The 15,577-nt window shown below is 35.6% G+C and overlaps 2 protein-coding genes and 1 long non-coding RNA gene across 3 annotated transcripts; all 3 read left to right on the plus strand.

Moving 5' to 3' along the window:
• Nucleotides 1–629: 629 nt before the first annotated feature.
• LOC135609500 (uncharacterized) lies at nt 630–1,319 on the plus strand. The gene has a single exon (XM_065102833.1). The coding sequence runs from the start codon at nt 738–740 to the stop codon at nt 1,173–1,175; it is 438 nt and encodes a 145-aa protein (XP_064958905.1). The 5' UTR covers nt 630–737; the 3' UTR covers nt 1,176–1,319.
• Nucleotides 1,320–1,873: 554 nt separating this feature from the next.
• Nucleotides 1,874–5,866, plus strand: LOC108952700 (uncharacterized). Its single transcript, XR_001977801.2, has 2 exons — nt 1,874–2,123; nt 5,687–5,866. It is a non-coding gene; the product is annotated as an uncharacterized LOC108952700 (long non-coding RNA).
• Nucleotides 5,867–7,134: 1,268 nt separating this feature from the next.
• Nucleotides 7,135–15,400, plus strand: LOC103980143 (mitogen-activated protein kinase 9). Its single transcript, XM_065102832.1, has 11 exons — nt 7,135–7,474; nt 8,131–8,539; nt 8,638–8,765; nt 8,865–8,924; nt 10,207–10,356; nt 12,356–12,509; nt 12,623–12,762; nt 12,842–12,915; nt 13,619–13,720; nt 13,847–14,093; nt 15,032–15,400. The coding sequence occupies exons 1-11, from the start codon at nt 7,457–7,459 to the stop codon at nt 15,104–15,106; spliced, it is 1,557 nt and encodes a 518-aa protein (XP_064958904.1). The 5' UTR covers nt 7,135–7,456; the 3' UTR covers nt 15,107–15,400.
• The last annotated feature ends 177 nt before the right edge of the window (nt 15,401–15,577 follow it).

Here is a 15,577-nt window from a genome sequence, read left to right on the forward strand (position 1 = left end):
TAGACAAGTTATTTGCGACCGTTGACTCTTTGAGAAAGAAGTAAAGGAAGAAGCTGAACCCAAGAGAAGAAGAAAACAATCAAGAATCTAGCAATCGTTGACACAAACGGAGATGGAGTTCAAAGATGGCCGCAGATTTTTTATTGGGAAGAAGTTGAACCCGAGTGAGGAAGAAAACAATCAAGAAAGCAAGCAATCGTTTCCACAAATGGAGATGGAGTTCAAAGAAGGCTGCAGATTTTTTATTGGACTCGGGTCCTACCAAAGACTTGAGTGCGCCACCGTGTGGCCACCGTTGCTTGATGGGTATCCATCATCTTCCACTATGTCGACTCCCATCCATCCTTCGGAACACACCCAATTCAATTGAATCATATGTGCATGTTTTTTCCTCAAATTTCATACTTAAGATGGAGTTTTATAAGATAATAAGTGTATTTTAACCAACATATTCACTAAGAAAAAAATAAAAAACCAATTGAGTAATGTAAATATGGTTATTTGAACTTGGAATACGTAATTATGTACAAGTTTCATTATCATTGCACAAACAATTCTGAAACACAGACAATTATTAGATATGTACACACATATACCATGAAGAAGAATACTGTTCTCAAAAGCTAGCCAAGTCAAAGAGTCTGGTCACCCTCGGCCCCCTTATCTGTGGCACAAAAGTATAACAGCATATCACCCTTTAAAGGAGAACCAAACGCTTGCACTGCTCTCGCGCGATCATGGCGATCGGCGATCTCTTCCACACCATGTCGGCTCTCATGGAGACGTGCAAGAAGCAGGTGTCGCATGTGGCGAGGAGGCTTCGGTCGCACCCAAGCCTCTCGAAGCTAACCGCCGTCGGCACGAGGAAGGATGGTGGGCGTGGCGGTGCGCCCTTCCTCCACCGCGGAGCCAGCTTGATCCCCTTCCTCAGCAACAAGAGAATCGCTGACGACAAGAAGAGACATGTCGGCGGCGAAGGGGAAGAGGAGGCGGGCGGCGTGTGGCAGAAGACGATACTCATGGGGGAGAAGTGTCAGCCGCTCGACTTCTCAGGGGCGATACACTACGACAGTTCCGGGAGGCAGCTGTCGTCACCGCGGACGCCGCTCCGTACCCCGATGACTTCCTTCGCCTTCCACGAAGAAGAAGACGAAGAAGAAGTCTCTCTTCCATGAACATCCTTCATCCCTCTATGTTATGCTGGCTTCATCTCAACTCCCTCCTTTTTCTTTCGTCTCTGCTTGCGGTGTGATTGGTTCTTTGTTTGGAAGTATGTTTTACTGTGCAAATGATCGAAGGAGTGCGTAGGTTTTCATCGAGTTCGTCTTTTCGTGCCTTATTCTCTATTAGATACCTGTAACGAAGAAACCATGGCGAAGTGAAGACAGTCGTGGTTGATGACCGATGGATTACGGCAATCGCGTGTACCTGTGAATATGAAAGGGTTGACCAAATCCCTTTGCAATGTTAGCATCGATGGGGACTTTATTCTTTATAATACAATGTCACATTGAGGTTGTGCTTAAACATATAAATATATGTGCTTACATATACAAACATCAATTTGATTGCTCAAAATTAGATCATGAACATGAGTCATCAGGATGGATCTTCGATACTCCTCATTTTGATTAGAAAATAGTTCATGAAAACTTTACTTTTTTCTGTTACAGGTGTCATTTAATAACATCAAAAAAGATATTTTATATTATTATTAGACAACTCGATTATAGAATTAGCGTGATAGAAAAATGATTGAAAATAATATTTAAATGTACAATCAAATTACTCGATAAATATTCAGTAATAATTCAATTAGATCAAACCGTTATTGTTACATGTCAGAAAAATAGGACACGTCCAGCTGCGATCGTCGTGGCAACGGTTTGTGTAACGGCTGTTATTTATAACCTAATTCCTTTTTCGAACCTCCGAGGAATCTCCCTCCTCCTCCGTCCGTCTGCTCCGGCAGCGGCGACTACTCGGACGGTGACGATGGGCGTGGCTGAGCGAATGGAGCCAAACAGAATGACAGCTCCCCGTCGTTCACTACCTTCGAGCTGGAGGAGCTCGACGGCGACCCTTTTCACGCTCTCCTTTTGAACCCGTTGTTCTGCTTGAAGGTAAAGAAAGAGTTCGACTGCTAATTGCTTTTTTCTTCACAGGATTAGCGTGATTGTTCATCATGGGTGCGCATTTTTTTGGTTGCCGTTCTTGTTAGGTTTTTCTTGTCCTTTGTTGTTTATCAGTTTGATTATTTACATTCTCCTATACATTATTGATGATTTATGCTTTTATTCGTTCGGCATAAGTGTTATTTGATATTTTATTGAGTTTAAATTTAGCAAAAACTATTAGCAGAAGTCTTTCGATCTAATGTATTGAGGGTTTGGAGAAATATTGCACATGAAGTTTTCATAGTGTCGATGAAGAAAATATTATTATTAGGTAATTAAAACCTAAGGGACTAGACTGCAGAGTCTGGATGCTTTATGATTTGATCTTTCTTTCAACAAGAGATATACCATTTACAGCTTCATATGTGATCTTCTTATTAGGTAGATTTGGTAGATTAAAGGAGAAGTAAAATGTCTCATACGAAAGGGAAAGATTATCTATTTTTAATTGTTAAATTAGTAGATCCACCTGTTGGCAACATATACATTATTCTGAAAAGAATTGAGAAAACCTTATATATTCTGTTGTATTTTCCAGCAGCAGATGCAGCACCCTTGATAAACTCTTACTTCTTTTGTTGCAAAAATGTGGGTTCTACATCACGTCCTGACCTCAGTGTTTAATCTGTAGTTTTGTCAGAAGGCCCCTTTGGAACCTTCAATATCAAAGGTAGAAACCCATTAAACATGGCTGATATAAAAATTCATATGGTGAAATTAATCTACATAATTCTTCTCCTAGTTACCTGTGTTTGATCTGAGACATTTGTCATTGTTTTTTGTTCCTTTGTCCATGATTTCACTTTTATCGGAGGAGATCGCTGCCTCTGTGTACAGCAGTCTACAACCCTATAATGATTGTCTCTTGGATATTTCTCTTCTCCATGGAAGTTAGCGCTTCTTTTAAAATCCAATTTTCATTTGACCTGATCATGCAGCTCTTGTTTGTTCCTTAGTAAAAAGAAATGTAATGTCATCATCAAAATTCTTCTGCAAAATCATCCAAGAAATCTAGTGACCTGAAACAGCAAAGGTAAAACTAAAATTTCCATGCATCCTTTTCCATAGAACAGATGGGTCACAAGCAAAGAAAGAACCTTTTTAAAATTTAAGACTGTCTATTGATCTATTCTACAGCTTTGGGATCAGTAAGTTGTAAGCAAAGATCGTATATCAAATGAGAAACTTATAGATAAATTAATATATTGCTTGATACAACGAACAAGAAATATCGTTGTTATATGCTGATCACGAATGAATAGTCCTATGATTAGTGATACCAGGTAAATTACATTAACATATATAGACATGTTTAGGACATATATAAGGTACTGCATATTATACTGCATAATGGAAGATGCAGGCTCCACATCTGAGACCTATGATGAATGGGAGTAACCTTATTTACTCTTTAAGTGGAGAGATTTGGAGACAAGGCTACAAATTTAAAAAGTTCAATTTAACTCCCTTTAAGGAACCTTATCTTTATTTCCATTTGGAGGAACCACATGTAGAGAGAGACAAGAGCTCTCAAAATTAAATGAGTAGCTTGGTTTATGGTACTCATGTAAGAAGGAAGGGAGATGCTCATGGCTAGTGGCTTTGGAAAAGATGGGTGAGGTCTTTCGTGGGTAGGTGGGACAATTCTTTTGGAATTGGCTTTGACCTTGAAATTCTCAGTCTGATTTTACTTTGAAAACAAATTTGGTGTCAGACCAAATCATCCGTAATTTTCTTTTTCAGTTATATATCTAGTTCGTGGTTCATATGATATTATCTAGTTTGTTAGTTCATAGATGATATAAATATCAAGCATTTTGTTGATTCGTGATATGAATTAGTTGTCATAACCATTCTTGATTAATTGGGCAATGACGCAAAAATAATTGATCATTTTCTTACTTTTTTACTTTACGACTTTTTATCCAAACTATGCCTCCTTTTAGTACCAAATGGCATTTTTTTCTTGTATATTATGAATTTTAACTTGTTATACAATGTTTCAAACATTTACAATTTTGAAAAAATCATATAAATTTGTTCAGATCTTTATCTTTATTATATGGCTATACTATGTCACAAGATTACATAACAAGTAGATAAAGCATGATATTACAATTTGATGAATCGGAGTTTTGCCCACACAAACTAGAAAGGAGAAGAATCTGGGTAAACCAAATGATGCTTGCAATTTTAGGAAAAAATTAAATCAGATGTGCATTATAGTAATTTAGCCCTTTTAATTAGTAATTTAACCAAAACCACTGATATTTACAAACTGGGGATGTAAATCATTGTAATTAGTTTTTCTTCAGTCTTAGCTGTGTTACCTACCCGAAAATGAACCCTTTTAAACACCATTTGACTCGTATTTAGGACTTGCAAATTAAGATGGCAACTAATAACTTACAAGATTGAATTTGTCTGGGATCTGCAATGATATAAATATCAGCCAAGCTAAAGCCATCTATATATCCCTTTTTATCTTCTTGATCTCTCCTATGGCAGCACTGGCAATCTCCGTGTATCTGCCGAGCCACCACTTCTGTTCTTGATGACTTCTTCTCACAGCTCCATCCAAGTTGGGACATGCAAAGGCTGGAACGATTATCTTGTTAAAGAATAATTTGTTCTTTTCTTTTCTGTTTTAGATTCTCACATATAACAAAGGTTTCTTCCTTTTTTTATTTTTCCCCTGCTTTGGCAAGTTCCTATTTGTGTTTTCTCTTTATGTTTTTGGTGTATCAAGTGTTGGCATAATATGGAACTAAGACAGTACTAACATAAGCAGACCAATATATGGTTCTGTAGAGATTTAATTACTTTCTATTTGTTTTTGAATAAGATAATTCTTGCAAGATGTTCCCAAAATTAACAACCACAACTTATCCAATTAAAACATTAAAAAGCAATTCAAACTGAATGTCATTATATAATTAACTTAGGACTCATAATCGATTTGAATCTAGACCCACACTTGACTCTGTTTTTGGTATTGCATTTACTTCCTTTCACCACATACAAACAACTTCAAAGACGGTGTTCATGATTCTGTCTTAAGGTGAAAATTTTCACTAAAACATATCAAGTCTAAGATTTGATGATGAAGCCTGATGATATATTATTTTGTTGCCTAGATCTGATTTCGCTAATCTTCTCATCTGTTGAATATGATGTTAAATAAGGGAAGCAAGTTGAGGAATATTGCTGAGGACTCGTTACTATTACTACTACTACCATGAACTTGATTTGGCTTGATTACTTTCTCACAGGTTGGTAAATATGAGAGAACCAAGTAAAGATGCTGGATTATCAAATATACAAACTTTCAGATTCATTAGACTGCAGAATGATAGCTTGACCAAAAATTAACATCTGGAGGCAATTCTCTGTTGATGTTGTGAACTTGAACATAACCATATGCAATATTGAACTTTAAATGATTAGTGTCCTGAGACATGGGTTGTGAGCTTTTTTATGTGGACTAATGATTCACACTTGTCTTGCAGGGACACAACTATTAGGATCCAGAAAGATTTTATTGAAGAAGTGATTGGCCTTCAACACTGTGATTGGGTAAATATGTTTCTGAGGTGATTTATATAGGAGGTGACATATTACTCCATCTGGGCCCAGTGGTAGACTTTTATAAGCTGGAACATTTCTTAACAACTCATCTATCACTGTCATCTCTTGCAGAATTGATAAATATATTCCTATACCTCATGCCAAGATAGTGGTGGCAAGGAAGTAGCAGTAGATAATTCCCCCTATTAAAACATGGTTACCACTAATGCCATACATCAATGCCAATACTTGATATTGGTGTATAAGAAGCATGAGCCATAAATAATTAAACATCATATGTTACAGTTATACCATTCTCCCTAGAAATTCTAGTGGTGCTAACATCACATAAGTGACACAGTTTCCTCATTAGTTGCCCCATTAGGGTAATGGCTAAAAATACGTTTTTCTTTATCAGGGCTACAAATTATTCAGCCAAAAATTAGATTACCTTCATGGATTGAAGTCAAGCAAATTTTAATATAACAGTAAGATTACTTCATTATGACCTATAGATGATTAAGTTCTAAATCATGAATCTTCTTAAATCTCATATTGACAGGAGACTTGTGTACTACATTCATGAGTGAATGTTTAAATATATATGCTTTATTTTTTTTTAATTTTTAGTTAAATGTATCAAAATGCAAAGTTTATTGTCTAATTTTCTAGAATCTTAAACACATAATCTTAACAACAAAATAACTTATTTTCAATCAATAAATTAGTTAGTTAATTAAATAAGCGTTAAAGTGATGCATACCATGTGTCAAATTTTTGAGATAAATGTAAAATTGAGATTTTGGGGGAAATGCATGTGAAAGTTTCACGCCAAAATTCATCCACCCTTTACTTATTGGCGAGTAAGATTTAAGATTAAAAAAATATAGAGAAAATTAATGAATGTAAAAGAAAATTCACGTGGGTATAAGCTATTCTGATGCCATGGAATGGGTTTTTGGAAAATGGAAGTGATCCAAACAAAAAACTTTAACAATGTTAATTTTTGGCTTTCAATTAAATAATATTTAAGCAAAGTCTCCAATTCCAATGAGTTTGTAAGTTTTTATGTATCCTCCGAAATTTTAGTTTAACATTCTTTAAAAACTCATCATAATGTTAGGATATTAAAATTATTTTACATATTGTATATTTAACTTAACCAAATTACCATGGTTAGTATCGGTTAACTTGGGTTTTTCTATATATACATTAATAAACTAAGGATAAATATCGTATTGAATATTTGTAAAAATAAATATGTTATTTACAGACTGCTCAAGGATATATATATATATATATATATATATATATATATATATATATATATATATATATATATATATATATATATATATATATGTCACAGTGGAGGTTAGTAGTTGTAAGTTTCATGGCCTAGCGGTGGGAATTCTCGTCTTCGCTCGCCCGCGGGGGCGGGAGAGAGTAAAGCCGGCGATGCCGCGTTGGCCGCCCACGTTCCCTCGTACCTGCAGCTGCGGTACCGTCGCCTTTATATGGGGAGATGGCGCCTCGTGGATAGACTCCGTCGCTTGTTTACGCGCCATTTCCGCCGCGTCGTCAGTTTCTCATCTTTAACGAAAGAACGCGATCCGATAGTCGAGGAGGAGGAGCTGTTTGTAGGTAACTAGGAGTTTGGGTTCTTTGGCCTCAGGTTCATCGTTGTTGCCCAGAGGAGAGAAGAAGTCGCCATGGAACCTCAAAGGAAGGTCTGTTAATTTGTCCCCCTTTCTAATTTAGCTGTAAAGTTTAAATCTTCTTCCATATAATCGATAACAAATTCGTTATTTTTTCTTAAGTAATTGCTTCTGTTCTTCAGTATACCGCCATCCAACTCCTTGTTTTTCAATGCACTTTTTTGAATGCAGACCTTCCCTTTTTCCGTTATTAAGAACATGAAGAAGTTTGGATTGAATTTTATTTAGTTTTCTATTGCTTTAGGTTCTCTCGTTCAAGAATATTTTCCTCTGTTACAGCTGAACATGTTTCTTTCAAGAATGTAGTTCTTGACCTGTTTGTGAAGATATTATAGGTGGGATGGATTGAACATTTTTGGGCTCTCTTTCTCTTTCCAGATTACTGTATTCACGAATATCTTATGTGTTTTCTATTACGATTCAATTAACCTGTAATTGTTTGACATCTGCCAAATGCCTTGCAAAGATTGATTTTGTTTTATATTCTTTCTTCGTTTTTTATTCAATTAACCTGTAAATTGTTTTATATTAACTTGTTGGCAGTTCACAACTAAACTGCCCTTTTCTTTTACAATCTTCTTTTGCAATTATTCTAGTTATGCCTTTTATCTCTCTTCATTCAATTTCTCTTATCAAGTTTAGCCTTTCAATCCATACGATTCATTTAGAGCATGCTAGAGAATGAATTCTTTACGGAGTATGGTGAAGCAAGCCGTTACCATATACAAGAGGTCATTGGCAAAGGAAGCTATGGGGTAGTCGGGGCTGCAATCGACACCCATACTGGAGAGAAGGTGGCAATAAAGAAGATCAACGATGTCTTTGAACATATTTCTGATGCCACTCGCATTTTAAGAGAGATCAAGCTGCTGAGGCTGCTCCACCACCCTGACATTGTAGAAATCAAACATATAATGCTCCCTCCATCTCGAAGGGAATTCAAAGATATTTATGTCGTTTTCGAGTTGATGGAGTCAGACCTTCATCAGGTTATAAAGGCAAATGATGATCTCACACCTGAACATCATCAGTTCTTCTTATACCAACTTCTTCGAGCTCTTAAGTATATCCATGCAGGTTAAAACCATTGCTGATTTCATTTATTGTCACCCTGCATTTGGGTTATAGTTCAAACATCATTCTTATCTTCTTTCTTCTTTTTTCTTAATATGCAGCAAATGTTTTTCATCGAGATCTGAAGCCAAAAAACATCCTTGCCAATGCAGATTGCAAGCTGAAAATATGTGATTTTGGCCTTGCCCGAGTAGCTTTCAATGATGCTCCATCTGCTATATTTTGGACTGTATGTACATTTTTTTTTTCTAATCCAAAACTGTCAGGGCGGTAATGTTGTTTAATCACTCTTGTTATGCTGATAATTTTGTTTCTTTCTTTTCCTTAGGACTATGTAGCAACAAGGTGGTATCGTGCTCCTGAATTATGTGGCTCATTTTTCTCTAAAGTATGATGTTTTGCTATTTCTGATCTCATATCTGAAATCTATGTTATATTATTCTTTTCATCGAACCTATGATGCATAATGTGTAGCTTCCAGAGTTAGTCACTGAAAGCTTAAAGATGCGAAATGACTGTCCTCAATCAGACATGTTTTGTAGACAACTGATGCGTCAAGTTGATTCACTTTAACATCTGAGGACCACTAAATGTGAAGGCCCGCCAAGGAAAAAGTGACTTTATAATGTGTAAAGCCAATGCCACTTTGAAATCAAGAAAATACCAGAAGCGTCTGAAAAGATTTTGTTGTTCTGATGCGAAATTTTGTACTGCTATATGATTGATCCTATTCCATGTCATCTAAATCTGATATTAATTGTAAGAAGGCAAAGTTGATAATGTTGGTCTACTTAAAATTAAAAATATGTTCTCATTCTGCAAAAGTTTCAGTCTTTCAGCAATTTATGTTAACTTTGTTATATAAGCAGTTATACTTTTTAAACCCTCTTGCTAAAGTGCAACCAAGTTTATGAGGTCTATTAACCCTCCGGCTACCTCGTTTAGTCGAAGAATTGAAATGAAAACTATCCAGATCGGCCATCAATCATAAAGCTGAGATTAAAATTTATCACTTATTAATCTGAAATTTTTGTTTGAGCTAACTTTCCATGGTTATTTCCACTTTATGCTAAAGCCTCTTTAGATGTCATCCGAACAATTGCTAGGTTTCTTCTACATATCCTTTTGCCGTTGGCCTTGAAGTTTTCTTTTACTAAAGCATGCCTTTGTCATCTGAAAACCTTTGATGGAACTTAAGTATATATGCTTTATTATTTAGATTTTAGAAAATATCATCCCGTTCAGAGCTGAGTCATCAAGACCTTGTAATTTGTGACAATGGATTAGATGACCTTGGTAGAACAAAGAATGCTGTGACATCCACCACAAGATGGACCTATCTAAGCAAAATAATTTAGTGGATATACTTACTAGTGAAGCTGGACATTGCTAGTACAGTGTTCATAATGTGCTTCTTGTACTTCAATCCACAAATATAAGGTTGGTGTTTAGTTATATTATATTTTAGGTTTAGTATGAAGGGATTTTCACCTTGTTTCTTAGCTGAAATTGAACTCAGCTTGTCGGTAAGTAACTTTTTGATTCCTGCAACATCACCTTCTTGGTTTGTAAAAAACATTTCACCACTACAAAGTGTTACTTTTATGATTATCCAAATGAATTATACTTTCTCATTACTGATTATGATCTACAATTTTTAATATCTGCAGTACACACCCGCGATTGATATTTGGAGCATAGGATGCATATTTGCAGAAATGCTAACAGGGAAACCTATATTTCCAGGAAAGAATGTCGTGCATCAGTTGGATCTCATGACTGATTTGTTCGGCACACCTTCAGCTGAATCTATTGCGAGGGTTTGTCCTTTCTTTATCTTGGTGTTATCAGGCATCAACTAGATTTCCTGGAAAACCTACAATCCTTGCTTTTATTGTTACCATATTCTACATTATTCTTCTCCATCAGTTTCCTTTTCTTTAAGGATCCCATACCTTTGGTAGAAAATTTAAAGTATATAAGAAAATAGTTTGTTAACAAATTGGCTTGCAAAATAACTCATTCATCTAATAGAGACTGAATAAGAAAAATGTTTTATTCTCAGCATTTATATATTGTCAATGAAAGTAATGTACATGGAAATGTGGTGCGTATATATGTTGTGAACTACTTTATTGCATTACAGAGCTTCTTATTATATACTATCGTGCCCTTTCATTTTTATTGAATATGTTGATAAAGAGTTCATACAGTCTTATCATATTTTTTTCTTTCTAATGAAGCATACGGATATCTTAATAAGTAAGCTTCTGAAGATAGTGATTCTGCCTGACGTCTAGTCTACCGCATGTTAATAGTCTAAGCTCAAAGTGTCTTTCATGAACTTGGATTCCATAAACCAGCTACATGATTCCCTAATTCACTGCCTAGGCATGACATTGCTGTGAACTATCTAGTTGTATTACAAATAGGTCAGATGCTAGAGTCCCTGCCAATCTGAACTTTTTTAGACACATGTTCAGCACATTTTAGCCATTGAATGATCTTGGTGATCCCAAAGAGATGCATTTACTTCTGTAAATTGATTCGGAAGTCTTCTATTGATAGAATTACCTAATGGGATGTACTCCATATTTAAAATAAAGATGATAATTTAAAGTTCTTATGGTATTCAAGGAGTATTGCTACGCATGACAAGGTTATCTCATTTACCTTAATTCTGAAGAAGGAATTTGTTATATGCTTTTAAAATCATATTTAATATATTCTTTTTGTTATCTTCTTAGACCAAATTGGTTATCATCAGCTTGATATTTTCACCACTAACTTTATATGTTAATGTGATTCTATCTCAAAACATGTTCTTGTATGTGAATACATGGATTATACTAATTATGAGGTTATTCTTGGTCCTTAAACATTCCAAATATTTATGGAACCACCTATTAGTCTAGTTGATCCTTTTAGAGGAACAAATATCAATTTGAAAGATAAGAGGAGCTCCATCTTCTTTGTGTTAAAAATAATTATGTGAACAAAGGATGTGTCTAGTAAATTTTCAGGTGGGGGGTACATAAACTTTGTTTGCTGGTTGTGATATATTTGTTCCAGGTATATATGAGATGAAGATCCAGGTAAGTTAAATCTAAGATGTAGATCAAATATATTTTGAAATGCTTATAGTATACGTCATAGAGGCATGTGGAAGTTGAATATTAACAAGCCTGCTACAATTAACAAGCCTGTTTGCTGCTTAGCTAGGAGTGAGCTAATAATTCATTAGGCTGAAATGATCTCATATAAGGTAAGCAGTTATGATGATTGCATGGATATGAACATATCTTTGTAAGGCTATAAGCCAGAGGAAATTGTTATGAACAAGCCTGTTTAATGATTAGCTAGGAGTCAGCTAATCAATTATGAGGCTGAAATGATCTGATATAAGGTAAACAGTTATGATGATTATATGGATATGAACATATTTTTTTAAGGCTTTAAGCCAAAGCAAATTGTTATTAGTTATTTAATTTATAGTGGTCTGCTTTCAAATTTTAATTCCCAACAGAATTTTAGAACGATAGCAAATAAGGACCAAGACAAAATATGCTATTACTTTTTACGAGTATTGAAATTTATTACATTGCATTGACCCTATATAATCCAGCATTGACGGGATCCTTGTACACTTGGCCATCTGTTTTTAATCGTCCCAAATGAACTTAGCATTTTAAAACTTAAAGCCTTTCATATATAAGGGTTGCTCTTGCCCAGAATTCTATGTACACATTCTCATTCTGTGGGGAAAGATATAGATCTGCTTTTTGGATCTCTAATTGTTATTGTTGTTTAACAATGCAGATCCGAAATGAGAAGGCTAGAAGATATTTAAGTAATATGCGGAAGAAACCACCCATCCCGTTCACTCAGAAGTTTCCTGGTGTAGATCCTTTGGCTCTCCGTCTACTTGAGCGCCTACTTGCATTTGATCCTAAAGATCGGCCTACTGCTGAAGAGATAGGATTCAGTAACCTTGATGACCTATTTCCAAATAAGTTCACAATTGTTCTTATGGTTTGAATGGAACTTTATAGAAGTATTCTGATTCTTCTTTGTTTTAATCTATTCAGACACTAAGTGATCCTTATTTTCGAGGTTTGGCAAATGTTGACCGTGAACCTTCAACACAACCTATCTCAAAACTTGAGTTTGAGTTTGAAAGGAGGAAATTGACAAAAGATGATGTTCGAGAGTTAATTTATCGAGAGGTACAACTGCAAAAATGTAGCTCTGTTAGTGACATGAATTATTGTTCCACTAACAGTGAATTGTTTTTACATCAAACAGATCTTGGAGTATCATCCTCAGATGCTGCAGGAGTATTTACGTGGTGGAGATCAAGCTAGCTTTATGTATCCTAGGTTAGTTATTATGAATCTAAAATTTTACGAATCGCATATGCTGAATATATCTAATGATCATTATGATGCTCAAAGTAATTTTGTTGTTCCATGAAAATAAAACATTATTTAATGACAATGCTTCTCTACTCAATATGTTCTACGTTCAGATGGTTTCATTGTAGGTATGCTTTTTGTGCATCCATTATTAGATTTCTTGGAACAAGGATCTGACACTTGGACATGCACACAAGGCTGCTACTGCACTAGTTAGCATTGTGATAGGAGAGGCAAGGATCTGTGGTTTCTTTTTTGATTTCACCTTACACATATTTTACATTGGCCAAAGCAGTTAAGATATATTTCAATTTTGAACTTGCCTTCTTATATAACATCGAGTTCCAAGTGACAGATGCACATCCAAATGTGTGTTTGCATGCCTTATCAACAGTTGTTTGTGCCATGGTGTCCAAATTGTTGTGGTTTCTTTTTTTATTTCGCCTTTTACATATTTTAATTTGGCCGAAGCAGTTAAGATATATTCAATCTTAAAATCTGCCTGTCTTATATAACATTGAGTTTTAAGTGACTGTAGTCATGTAAGTATGTTTCACTGTTTTCAGATAAAACATTTTTTCCTTGAGAATACTCATGTCGTAACTAATAATGATGGAGATGTTTTGGATCATATTGAATTTACCTAAACCAATTACTTTTCTATCAGTGGAGTTGACCGCTTCAAGCGCCAATTTGCTCATCTGGAAGAGCACTCTAGTAAAGGTGAGCGAAGCACTCCACTCCTACGGCAACATGCTTCTTTGCCAAGGTAACCAGGTTAAGAAAATCATTCTATTGGCTCTTCCTCTGAATTTCTTTGAAGTATAATAATATGGTGACATGTAAATTTTGACTTTTTTGCATGTTTTTTATGCATGCTTTTTCATTTTTCTAGGGAGAGGATTGGTGCAAATAAAGATAGCAATCCTGACCAACAGAATGAATTTGAAGGGCGTAGTGTTGAATCTCTTGTTCGCAGTGCCCTTGAAAGCCCTACTAGGTCACAGCAAGGTGAGGGGCCAGATCATGCATCGGTCACTGATGGACTAAGCAAGTCAAAATACAGTGCACGTAGCTTGTTGAAGAGTGAAAGCATCAGTGCTTCCAAGTGTGTTGTTGTCAAGCAGAAGAAGGATCAAGAAGTAAGTGCACAATGACATTTATTACTGCATCTACTTATTGGCAGAATTAGTAGAAGTCTTTAGATAACGTTTATTAAATGAATGTGGTTTTAGTTTCATTAGGGATTCTACTGTTCCAAACAGGTCTAACCAAACAACTTTTCCTAGTCAGTGCAGGAATAGAAATGCCTTTTTATTTTCTCCTGCTCATTAATTAGATATGTGATCCAAATATTTTACTTTATCTGAGGTTCACAAAAGGTCTCTTCTGCTCCCTAACCTCTTAAATGATATTATCTGATGGGTTGGAACAAATAGAGAGAGATGATGGCAAAGGGTTTGCATCATGAGGGAATTTTTTGACGGTCTACATTGTTACCGTGAAAATGAAAATACATGGATTGGTTGGAAGACTGGGCTTTCTCTAAGCCCACCTCCTCCATCGGATCAGGCAGTCATGACACTCGAAGGAGTCTGGCATCCTTAAATGTACTCGAGTAGCTTAGTGTTTATTTCTTAACAATATTAGGCTCTTTTCATGTTTTGACGACTTATCTTGTATTGTGTAGTTCCGTGGATCACATCCCTAAAACTACATACCATTATATATGTCACCAGACTGCATACTGGAGAGGTGGCTATTTAAATTTGATTGTCTTGTTTACTTCCAACAGCATCATTATGTTCATCTTAGAGTTTAGAGCTTTTAAATTTCATAAAGATGCTAGCAAAATTAGTGTTGACATGTGAGCTGGAAGCTAAATTTCTCAGAGAAAGCCGATTCAACATTTTTTTTTTTTGGGCAAGAAAGCTGATTCAACATTAACTGCATTCACTAGGAAGCTAGATTCATGTTGACATGTGCACCGAAAGAGAAGGCTTATTCAAGAGTAATGAGATTAGCATGTGGTTTACTGCTATTATAAGAAATTATTTGCATAATGAATCTACATTTTCAGGATGAATCAGCTACTGAAACCACGGATCGGGCGGTTGATGGTTTGTCCCACAAATTCACCCAGTTACATTCTTGAAAAATCTTCTTTGGAGAATTGCGAGAATGCTGTCGACATGTGCCGCACAAGCCCCTTAACTCAAAGTTCAGATCGGATCAGAGCACAGTGTTGATGACAACCACCCTGCTATTATCTCTTACAGGGCTGAGTCAGCCAGCCCAGAATCTGATTTTTCAACTGTATTCACCCACTTATTTTTTCAACTGTATTCTGTTAACATTATTGCTGGAAATCAGCATTTCTATTATGATCTAAACCGCTTGTAGCACTCAGAAAAAAGATGTTACAAGGCTTTCAATTAATTTGATTTGATTGACTGGTCCGTTTGATTCCTCCTAAGCTCAGTAGTAGGCTGATTTAAATTTTTGATGCAATGTTGATTTGGAGGTTGTGATTCTCCAAAAATAAAGTTGTAAATAAAGCTGTGATGAGAGCAACTATGGTTGTTTTATATTAATCACTCCAACCTTTTAATACATAGTTTGCTCG

The sequence above is a fragment of the Musa acuminata genome, chromosome BXJ2-4, assembly GCF_036884655.1.
Source record: "Musa acuminata AAA Group cultivar baxijiao chromosome BXJ2-4, Cavendish_Baxijiao_AAA, whole genome shotgun sequence".
In the NCBI taxonomy this organism is placed as follows: Eukaryota; Viridiplantae; Streptophyta; class Magnoliopsida; order Zingiberales; family Musaceae; genus Musa; species Musa acuminata.

Bases quoted from the DNA above. Each gene is read 5' to 3' on its own strand.
- LOC135609500 (XM_065102833.1), top strand. From the start codon at position 738: ATGGCGATCGGCGATCTCTTCCACACCATGTCGGCTCTCATGGAGACG.
- LOC103980143 (XM_065102832.1), top strand. The intron at 12,763-12,841 runs GTACAACTGCAA...TACATCAAACAG, and splicing joins GAGAGTTAATTTATCGAGAG to ATCTTGGAGTATCATCCTCA. The intron at 13,721-13,846 runs GTAACCAGGTTA...TCATTTTTCTAG, and splicing joins CAACATGCTTCTTTGCCAAG to GGAGAGGATTGGTGCAAATA.